The sequence below is a fragment of the Talpa occidentalis genome, unplaced genomic scaffold (assembly GCF_014898055.3).
Source record: "Talpa occidentalis isolate TD23 unplaced genomic scaffold, MPIMG_talOcc4v2.1 talOcc4.7, whole genome shotgun sequence".
Taxonomy (NCBI): domain Eukaryota; kingdom Metazoa; phylum Chordata; class Mammalia; order Eulipotyphla; family Talpidae; genus Talpa; species Talpa occidentalis.
This window is the reverse complement of record NW_023605083.1, coordinates 89,614,113-89,625,761: the sequence shown is the minus strand read 5'-3', so window position 1 is coordinate 89,625,761 and position 11,649 is coordinate 89,614,113. Positions and strand designations below refer to the sequence as shown.

Below are 11,649 nucleotides of genomic sequence, written 5' to 3'. Positions count from 1 at the left end.
TGTGAGGGGATATTCTGTGCACTGTAGGATGTTTGGTAGCACTCCTGGTCTGCACTCCTGGGTATTCCAAACCACTAGAAGCCAGGAGCACCCCTACCCAAGCTGCGATAACCATAAATGTACCCTGTGGAAAGATTGCCTTGGTAGAGAATCGCTGTTCTAGCTGAAGGCAGGAGGCAACTCTGGAGTTAGCTATATTTTGGTTCAGCTCCCTCGTCTGTCACTCACCACAGTGCTATTTGGCTGGTTAGCTTCATCTCTGAGTCCCAGTTTGCCCATCTGCGAAAGGGAGACCACCAAGGCACCTGTTTCCTGGGATGGTTATGAGAGGGAAATGAGAACATTTGCAGGAGGCACCTGGGACCTGCTCTCCTCGCTCCATGTTGCCGGCTCCTGGACACTGCCAACTCCATAAGTGAGCACCGTGCCCCACTGTCTCTAGCACCCAGCACAGGGTCTGCAGCAAAGCTGTGCTTGTGAAATTAATGGTGTTCTTGGGGGTATTCTGGATCTTTCTGAATTTTCATTTCATTGCCACTTCACTCTCTTAGCAAATCCCTGTAGCTCCTGCCCTCCATTGGTGGAGGAAATCACTTCTCCCTCTGGATTTTATATACTTACCCCTAAGCTGAGAGTTGCCTCCCTTGTCCTACTCAAGTGACCAGTTCTTCCTGAGGGAAAGTTCTGGAAAGGCTGTTTTTGCCCTGGCCCATTCCTACCACTTTGGAACATTTTGCAGCAGCCCCAGAAGCACTTCTCCCTAAATTCCCACTGCTGACTCCCACGGCCTCCTCCAGGTCATGGATTATTGGCAGAGCAGAGATGACTGACACATTGTGGGTCCAATTAGTGATGGAGTCCTCTCTAGCTCAAATGACCCTTTCTGCCCACCTTACCTGCTCCCTGGTAATTCCTCCTCAAGCAAGTACCTACAGCGGTGGGTTTTCTAGCATTTCTGTTTCTAAAGGCTAGTTTGAGAATCATAACTGTCTCTCCCAAAAATTTTCCATTGAAGGGAGAACGGTGTCTCATTCCAGTAATCTGTGTCTGGACCTTTATTAGATATTGTGGGAACTATGTAGGGCAAGACAAACTTTTCCCTAAAGGGACTGACAAGTAGGGGACTGAAGACTAATAAGGAGCAATTAAAGAACATGTAAGTTCTAAACTGATCACAAGAGGTGGAAAGTGGACACCAAGTCCTGCCTGATTCCCCACTTTGCTGCCTTTGCTGCCCACCTCACCTCCACGACCAGCACCCGGACTTAGGCTTCATCATTCCTGACCTGGAACATTCCAATCAGTTTCAGCTGCCTCATTGCTTCCATCTTCCTCCATCCGCCTCCACAGAGCCACTAGGGTGATTTTTCTAAAATGCTAATATGATTATATCACAGCACGCCTAGACTCTGTTTAAGGTCTATCGTAGTGTTATCTGTAATCATGAGACATTGGAAGCAATTGGAGAATGTTTGAGTAAATGCTGGTGTGGGTGAGGAAATACTTCATAGCCATTAAAACACATGTTTTTTGAAACAAGGAACATGGAAAAATACCCATAATATTACAAGGAAAAAAAAGTCTGGATTCAAAACGATTAAGACACAATACAGATTTAGCAACTATATATGGATATAATTGCACAGAATTGCAAGATTGGGGAGATATATATATATATATATATATTTCATTTTTTCCCCTTTCTTTTCCCTACCTCTCTCCCTCCTTCCCTCTCTCCTTTCCTTCTTTTCTTTCTTCCTTTCTTCTTACCTATCTATCAAATTAGGGGGAAGGTAAAAATGGCTATTTCTAATTAGTAAAATACCGGTTTTTATTTCTTCTGAACTATAAACTTTCTGAGGTCAGATATGGTCTATCTTGCTTGTATCATTCATTCCCAATGCCTAGCATACAGCAGGCACTCACAATATTTTTTGAGTGGGATTGAGTATCATTTTTATAATTTATTTTTTTAAAAGAATATTTCTGCATACAAGAGCTGAGGTACAGACCAGAGGTGTGGGGTGGGGATGGGGGTGCAGAGTATTCACCAGAGACAGAGTGGGGAACAGAACAGGTAGACTGACTGAAATCCACGGCTGAAGGGAGCAGCGGGCGAGACAGGAGAGGTTTGCTGTGCCATGTGGGTAGCTCCCTGGCTGAGGATCAAACTTGTGCTACAGAGGCTGCGGATAGCTTCACTGTGCTGTGCTTAAGCCCTTGTGCCACTAGGGAGGCCCTGTTTTTATAATTTCTATACTTTGTTCCCCCCAAATTGTCTTTGGTTGTGTTTCCCCAGAAGCAGTCACTGAGACAAGGTTTTGGTACAAGTATTCGTCTGGAAAGTGATCTCAGGTGGGGAGTGGGGAGGTCGGGCAGGGCAGGATGAAAACTGAGTGTATTACTGAGCAGGTTAGCCCTGTGGGCAATTGCAGCTAGTCCTACCAGAGCCCTGGGGGACTGTGCAGACAGCTTCTGAGGTTCTATATCAGAGGCAAGGAAGCTGAGGTTTCCAGCCTCAGTTCTCAGCCAGCAGGCTGAGGGCAGCGCCCGGGGCCATTGAGCCTCAGGGGTTTACGGTAGGACACAATCATCACACACCCAAGGGCCAGTGCTAAGGGGATGTGAGCAGGACACTGACAGATTCATTACAAGATCATCATCTAGAAATAATTATTACAAGATCATCATCTAGTTTTTAAAAGATTACCATGTAAAATTAATTATCAAAGAAAAGCGTTGGATAAGTCACAGAACCACTCTGAGCCTCAAAATGAACTCATGTCCAAAGTGGGGATGCTAATACCTGCCTGACCTCGTTTTTAGGACAAGGGGTGTGTGTGTATGTGTGTTGATGAGCTTCAAGCAATGAATTCCTGTGTTTTTTTTTTAAGTTTTATTTATTTATGCATACAAGAGCTGGGGTACAGGCCAGAGGTTTGTGTGTGTGTGGCAGGGGTGGGTGGTGAGAGGATTCACCAGAGACAGAGCAGGGAACAGAACAGGCAGATTGACTGAAGTACGCTGCTGAGGGGAACAGCCGGGGAGTCAGGGGAGGTCTGCTGCACCATGTGGGTAGCTCCCTGGCCAGCCGGAGATTGAACTTGTGCTGTAGAGGCTGCAGACAGCTGCAGAGGCTGCATCTTAACCCCTGTGCCACTGGGAAGACCCATGAATTCCTGCTTTTTAAAGTGCCCAGTCTATGAGTATTTTGCTATGGAAGCCTGAACTGACAAGGGCAGCAGCTAGAAAGCTTTCAAGACATTTTAACTCTTTAGAATAACAGCAACAATTATTGTTGCTTACTGCTTTTATCAGGGAGAGAATACCAGTTTCCTGAGAGAATGCCAACATTATCAGAATTATAGCTGAGCTGGTATTGCTGGTATTGCTCAGATCAATCATGTTTCAAATGAAAGTCATTCTCAAATAAAAATCAAGTTGAGAAAAACTCTAGCTATCCCCTGGGTCCAACTGTAAGACTGCCTGCAAACTTACCTGGTAGTTTACAAACAATCTGTTAGAGGGTAGGGAGAGGGATACCTTAAACCCCACACACCTGCCTGCTCTAAATAGGTTCTGCCATCTTTAATGGGAAAGAACTTTAATACAATTAGAAAACAATACAGGAAAGGCAAAGAATATAGTTTCTAAATCAAGCACCCAAAGTTACCCGTCCCCTCATGGGTAAAAGTCCACCCAAGCAGGACTGGCCCAGAACAAGACCCCAAAGCCTGTCACAAGTCTAAAGCATCTTCTAGTGGGACCCACAGAAAAGGATCAGAAACCACTAGACAAGTCTGGAAGGAAAAGAGAAAAATCAAAATCAAGACAAAAACTGCCATTATCACCTCCCCACGGGTCTCTCATCCACGACCAAAAGGCAAGCGTTGTTTCTTCACATGTCTCTCCGTTCCATGTACCTCCTCCAGGGCTCCTGCTGGCTCTCCATCCTGCTTCCTTCCTTCCTCGGTCTCCTCTGCAGCTTCTCTCTCACTCTGCTCAGCTCCACCCTCCCTTGGGTGGGGCAGGAAACCTGGAACCTCCCCTTTCCCTGGGAACTACCCTGCTACAATCCCCCCTTTTAATTTTTATTTCACCATAGCTATGGTGGAACAGATCTCAGGGTGTCGTCTTAAGAGACAGTCTTTTTTCGGGGTTACAATGTATGTAAGAGAAGCAACAATTAGCAGCAGAATTGTCCAACAATGTCCAGTATGGCATTTTTCATTACTGGAAAATAGTCCATTATCCAAGCCAAAAGGAAAAAAAAAAAAAACAAATCTGGAGGCATTAGCCAAAACAAGACAACAAATATATCAAAATCACAGGGAAAAAAAAAAAAAAAAAAAACAACTTAAAATTGGTTAAACATATGTTAAAAAAAAAAAAAAAACTTCTTTCAACCTTGATCCCAAATTGTTTCAACAGTATAGCAAAAGTTTGCAAACTAATATTACTTTTAAACCGTATTATTTATTTTTGCATACAATCACAGGGCAGAATAACTAAACAGCAATTTTAGCTGCTTTGTTGGAATACTCCACATAGGATCAGAGCAAACTCTTGACATCTGGTCCACATAGGCTTCAAGAACAAAGTTTGTCTCACCAGACTCCACCTGGGCTTTCCTCTTCTCGAGGGTACCAGGACTTTTTCGTTTGCCAGGTTGTTCAGTCCTGCCAATGGAGGCAAGCTTCCTCACCTTCTTTGGAGGTCTCTGGAACCCTAAGAGCAAAGCAACAGTTTCTCCTCTTCTTGGTTCAGCTCTGTTTCAACTTCCTGGAAGAACTCCACTCAAAGCCACACAATGAAACTCATGTCCAATTTTTTTGTTTGTTTAAGCAAACAAAATCCCTATGGAAGTTATGGAAAAATAGACTCTGTGATAAGCAGTAAAAGATTGCTACCAATAGTTTTATGCTGTGTTGGTATCAAGGGGAAAGAAAACACAAACACAAGTTAAGCTGCTGAAAAAAGAAAAAAACGTAATTTAACATTGGTGCAGATCCTGGTCAGTCAAGACAAGAAAACTCTGTTGAATTAGAACAAAATGCAACAAAATTTCCAGTATTACGTCAAAACTTAATAAAAATCAAGTTTATCTCCAACAGTCTATTCAGTCCTTTGTAGTAAAAATTTTTTAACCCATAAAAAGTTCCATCTATAAGAATATGTTGAGACCAAGTGTATTTTTTTACAGAAACAATTTCTGTAGCTATCAAACAATTGAAGTATACAATATTACAAGGCAACTATCACCATTGACAATTTACATACATATCCGGTCAAGGTGTTACCCGTTTTCCCAAGTGAAAATGCTTCCAGATGTTTTTTGTTTTTTGGGTTTTTTTTTGGCTTGGACTGATGAACTGTTTTTCCAGGAATGGAGGACTTTCACATTCCTCAATGGACAATACCTGGAGAGACTGGTTTTCTTTCACATTGGAACCCTGAAAAATTTTCATCTGAGACTGCATCCCAGCATCCATATATTTGATCTTCATCACTGTGGAAATGGTGGCAAAAAGTGAAAGGGGGAATTGTTAGGGGGAAAGGATGACCTGAACTAATTCCACACAGGCTTTGTGGACTCCACCCCCACTCCAGACCAAAGCCATCAAGACACTGGAAATGACAAATCCCATCATCACCATGGGGAGGGTCGCTGGAACCTGAGGGTGGAGTCAAGCTGCCAGGTTTGGTATAAAACCAGACATGTGGGCCTGGGTTCTCTTGGCCTTCCAGCTTTTGGCTCTTCACCAGCTGTCAGTGTGCCAATAGGATTCCAGGTCAGCGAATGGGTAGGATGCATTTAAGAATTTATCTCCCACTTTTCTCCCTGAGTTGTACATTTCCTCATTTCCCCTTTCCTTGTAAATAAACCTTTTATTAATCTTTTGTGTGTGCCTGCAGTGGAGTATTAATAAGTCCCTTTTAAGCGCGGGGGCGAGGACCCACAGTCAGGCAACCTGTTTTATATCGGGGTTGCCCTGTAACAGTTGGAGTACACCCAGGATAATCTCCCTGATATAATCTGTACTGGGCCTGGTATGCAGAGAGCAAGGTGAAAACAAAGAAAGAGGCAGGCGTTCCAGAGTAGGTGGCTATTTTTTTTTTTTTAAGATTTATTTATTTATTTATACAAGCACTGGGTACAGTCAGAAGCGCTGGAGGGTGAGAGAATTCACCAGAGCCAAAGCAGGGTGCGGAACAGGCAGGAGGACCAAAGTACACTGCTGAGGGGAGCAGCGGGCGGTAGGAGAGGTCTGCGTGCCATGTGGAACTCTCGCCCAGCAGCCAGGGAGTAGCCGGGGATCGAACCGGTGCTGCAGAGGCTGCGGGCAGCTTCGCAACCCAGCGCTCAACCGCTGCGCCACCGGGCAGGCCCGGTAGGTGGCTATTTTAATGAACAAGGAAACTTACTTACGAGGCTTTACCTTGGGCAACCTCAAGACACCACACCACCCCAGCAAATATCAAGGTTTTATGGAGGCTTTGGCTGTATTCAGAGAAACACGCAGTCTCTAAAGTCTCAATTGTTACTGGGAAAAAGTCTAAGAAAATGGACACCAGGTCAGAACCTTTCACCAGGTCTGGGTCTTAGACACTAGTGGCCACATCATGCAAACAAAAGTGCTTTTGGAGACGCAAAAGAAAAAGATCTATTTTAACTAACAGGGTAGAGGACGGAGAAGGTCCAGTTACCAACAGATGGTGGGAGGAGGAGCTGCAGCTGTAGGAGCAGGTGGGGTGCAGCAAGCCCTGACCATCAGAAACTGTGGTCCTCTGCACAGTCTCCCCAAGTCCTGCTGCCACTGGACCAAGTAAGACATGCAGAGACCTGCTACTGCCGAGGTTCTGGGCTGGCGGTCTGGGGGGCAATGTCCTACTGTTACAGGGCAACCCCGATATAAAATGGGTTGCCTGACTGTGGGTCCTCACCCGGGCCCTTAAGAGGGACTTATTAATACTCAACTGCAGGCACACACAAGGGTTAATAAAAGGTTTATGTACAAGGAAAGGGGAAATGAGGAAATGTACAACTCAGGGAGAAAAGAGGGAGACAAATTCTTAAATATGTCCTACCCGTTTCGCCAACCTGGTATCCCAATGGCACACTGACAGCTGGTGAAGAGCTAAGAGCTTTGAAGTCAAGAGAGGGCCCCAAGGCCCACGTGTCTGGTTTTATATCAAACCTGGCAGCTTGACTCCACCCTCAGGTCCCAGCAACCCTCCCTTTGGTGATGATGGGATTTGTCATTTCCAGTATCTTGATGGCTTTGATCTGGAGTTGGGGTGGAGGCCACAAAGCCTGTATGGAATTAGCTCAGGACATCCTTTCCCTCTAACACTCATCACAGTCAAATGAATTTTTTCCTCTTTGGGAAAAAAAGCAAGTAAAATGACTATAATTTAATGTTTTCAAGTAAGTTCAAGATGTGGCTATCTTTTTCAGAATTCCTGAGGAATTCTTTGGCCAAAATGTGTACTGGCTGGCACCTTTTGTTCAAACAAACAGGAGCATCGATTGTGCCTTGTTGAATTCCCCTCCAATCACAGCAAGGAATGATGTTAAATGCTATAAATGGAAATCATTTCTGCTTCTGGAGAGGTCGAAAAGGGCTTCTATTTCTCATTTTTACAAAAGTTTGGATGTGAGCAAAACCTTTTATATCTTCACCAATCTCAAAGTTTGTTGGGTGATGGAAGTCCAAATTTACTCTGATATGCTATGAAAAATCATCTCATGAGAAAAGAAGAAAACCAATTTTGAAATATTAATTATGTCCAACATTAAATAAAAATTTTAACTGGAAATTCATATATTTTTATTGATTACTGTATCACTTGGTTCTAAAGTGTCAGCATGCCATATAGCTAACATGCAACAGCCCTGAGAGAGAAAAACAATGCAAATAAACTTTTTTTTTTTTTAAGATAGGTAGGTTATAGAAATCCTGGCCTATGCATAGTTTTGCTTGCTCTCTTGCCTGTGCCTTGAATATGTCTCCTCTATTGGGCATAAGATTCTCTAGGGTCACATTTAAGTGCCAAAAACATGTAGTGCACGCCAGCTTGTGTGCTTCTAGTGACCAAACTGTGTTAGATTATTTTAATCCAATATTTTGCTCCATTATTAATTTATAGTAAATGATGTATTTGCTTTCTAGGCATGAATACCTAGAAATACATGGAAAACCAGAGAAACTGGCCTCTAATCCGTATGGTAGAATCCATTGGGTGAATTGCTTTCATGATAGCCCACCATTTATCTAGAATATAATCTTTACATATTGAAGCTTTTCAAACTGGACCAAAATCAGGCTGCTAGGCTCAATTAGAGAACTGTGGAATGGTGTTGCATTGACAATGGTGACCCCTGGCCTGAGACTGCTGAAACTAGAGCATGGTGTGGACAGTGGTCACTGTGGTAGACTGGGCGTGCACATGCTCTGTTTATGGCAGGTATAAATACCCTAAAAACTACTGCAAAAATGGTAGGTAACTCATGATGCCATAAAGAGGGACCACAGTCCAGAGCAGGAACTCTGGAATCCCACAAGCTAGGTTCAAATCTTGGTTGAGCCACTAGTACCTGTGTGACCTAAGGAAGGTCCAAAATTTAAATGTTGTTTTATGAAATGTATGTAAAGGAGGCGAGAGGACACACCCGCGGGGAAGGGAGATGGTGCAGGTCCAGTCCTGGGGCACCGCAGGCCACCAGGTGACAGCACGGCCACAGCCCACCCTGGGAAACCTGGTGATGAGGGCGCCTGAGTGGCCATGGAGAGGGCGGTGGTGCAGAGATATTGGGCAGGATGGTGGTGGGAGGGGTAGGGGGTTGCTGAAAAGAATGGGGCAGTGCTTGAGGGGAGTGGGGGGGTGTTCCCTCACTTTCTGCAGGCTCAGTCCTTAGGGACCGGTGATGGGGGAGAGGAGCGGAGCACGAGGGCCCCCTAAGCAACCCAGACGCGGAATGCTAAACCCCGTCCAGCGGGGGAGAGCTCTGGCAGATGGGATCTCTGGGGTCCCAGGAGCCCCCACAGAGTGACCCATCTGATGCCCACACCTGCATCTGCTGGGACGGTCGGAGAAGAGACAGGACGATGGGGTCTTGCCCTTGGCTGGATGACGTGGCCGCCGGCTCGCGTCAGCCCCCTGCCCTCCTCTGTGACGTCCCAAGGACCGTCACAGTCCCCGAGGCGGCCAGTGCGCGCTAGATCCCCGGAGGAGAAGGAAGCCCAGGGACTGCTCTCCCCGCTTCCCGATCAGTTCGCGGTCGTTGGCGCACTTTCCGCCCGCAATGGGCAATCTACTGAGTAAATATCGGTGTCTCTGCCACCGCCTGCAGCAACTCCACCGCGGCAGGCCTCTCATTGGCCGGCGCCCGCCTGGACAACCTCGTGTCCACCCCGCTGGGCCTGGCCGGGTGCCCCCAGCCGCTCCGGCCCCTGCCAGCCCGCCGGCTCCCAGGAGCTTCCACCGGCAGCGCTCGCCATCACCACCCGGCGTCAACATCGCGCCCCCAAGGCGATGCACCATCACGCCTGCCCTGTGCTCCGGTGTGGGGAGGCTCCCCCCCGCATCATGGGGGAACCCCCCCAAGAAGCCTGTGCTCTCGGCTCGCAATTCAATGACATTTGGGCGCTGTAGAGCCAGAATTATTCCTGCCATTCGTGGCAAATGTCATCTCTCCTCCTTACCATTCAAACTAGACCCTGAGTGGAAGAGAGGAGACTCCTCCTGTCACCCGTGCCCAAGACCTGCCCGGGAGGATACGGAGGTGAAGGTGGAAGAACCACCGAACATCGCAGAGGAGGAGGACGTGTCCACACCACCCGGAGAACCGTCCAGTGAGGCCTCTGCGATGCCTGCCCCCAGCTCCCCGGGAGACCTCGCAGGGGAGGCTGTGCCTCCGAAGAGGCCAGAGGAGGGGGCAGCCACATCCTGTGGGCCAGCCCCAGGTGGCTTCCCGCCACCGGAAGAGCTGGCTGAAGACCATCCACCAGTCTCATCAACATCTCGAGACGTAAAGGCTGAAGACCATCCACCAGTCTCATCAACATCTCGAGACGTAAAGGCTGAAGACCATCCACCAGTCTCATCAACATCTCGAGACGTAAAGGCTGAAGACCATCCACCAGTCTCATCAACATCGCAACACGTGAAGGGCAAAAAGTCCTCGAGCCAGTTGAGTTCCACTCCACCGGACTCTGGCCGCTCAAGGGCCTGCAAGCACAAAAGGCCCATGCCACTGCCCAGGCCAAGTCTTCCGTGGGAGAGAGGTGAGCTGCCCCCACCCTCTAAGCTCCCCTATCTTGCGGTGGACACAGAGGAGAGCCCTGTGAAACTGGGTGAAACTGACCCTCGTGCCCCTCAATTTGTCCGGATTGTTCCAGCTTATCCACCGCAGGCAGCAAATCTTGATAGAGAAGGAGGCCGCATGATCCTTCATTCACCTCGTGTGGCTATTGACAGCCGTATTCCCATCAGCTGTCATCCAGTGTGGAAGATCCCTCTGGTTCATACAGATTCCATCATCGTGACGACATCGCGTATATCACACACCCGCATGCCCCTGAGCCCCCCAACCTCTCTCCAGCCCCCCGTCTCTAAAAACCAATCCCCAACCCCTATGTGTGTAGATTCTCCCCTTCCCAGTGTCCTAGCTTCCCCTGCCCCAGCCCCTCCTACCCAGGCCCTTGTTTCCGCTGTCCAGCCCGCCACTCCCTCAACCTCTCTCCAGCCCCCCGTCTCTAAAAACCAATCCCCAACCCCTATGTGTGTAGATTCTCCCCTTCCCAGTGTCCTCGCTTCCCCTGCCCCAGCCCCTCCTACCCAGGCTCTTGTTTCCGCTGTCCAGCCCGCCACTCCCTCAACCTCTCTCCAGCCCCCCGTCTCTAAAAACCAATCCCCAACCCCTATGTGTGTAGATTCTCCCCTTCCCAGTGTCCTCGCTTCCCTGCCCCAGCCCCTCCTACCCAGGCCCTTGTTTCCGCTGTCCAGCCCGCCACTCCCTCAACCTCTCTCCAGCCCCCCGTCTCTAAAAACCAATCCCCAACCCCTATGTGTGTAGATTCTCCCCTTCCCAGTGTCCTCGCTTCCCCTGCCCCAGCCCCTCCTACCCAGGCCCTGACCTCGGCTGGCCAGCCCACCAGGCCTCTGGCTGCCCCTCCCACCATTAAAGCCCAGCGACCTGCACCAGCTGTTCCAGCTGCACCAGCTGTGTCAGATAACAACGTCAGTGCCATGGACACAACTTCCCCGTCGCTGGCGGTGATATTCAGGTCTGCAGCACAGTCAGGTGGGCTGGGGGGCCCCCTGTATTGGAATCATCCAGTTACCCCCCACACCGCCTGCAGAAAGCATGTCAGCTGCAAAAATCTAGTACATCCCTATAGGATACCAGCTTATCACAGACAAAGACTGCACCAAGCGGGCGCTGGTAGATCATAATGTCATGGAACATTTTCTTACCAGACACCAGCTGTCCGAGGATGAGTGAAAGCAAATATTTTTATTTTGTTTTGATTTAATTTGCAGTGAAAAAAATATTTTGGTGAAAGTAAGATGTAAATATTTATGTACATATATTATAGGATGTAAATACGTTATTGAAAGTATATTGAGAAAAAAAAATAATGT

The 11,649-nt window shown here is 47.7% G+C and overlaps 1 protein-coding gene across 1 annotated transcript; it reads left to right on the top strand.

Moving 5' to 3' along the window:
* Positions 1-9,307: 9,307 nt before the first annotated feature.
* Positions 9,308-11,080, top strand: LOC119231490 (uncharacterized). Its single transcript, XM_037493225.1, has one exon. The coding sequence runs from the start codon at positions 9,308-9,310 to the stop codon at positions 11,078-11,080; it is 1,773 nt and encodes a 590-aa protein (XP_037349122.1).
* The last annotated feature ends 569 nt before the right edge of the window (positions 11,081-11,649 follow it).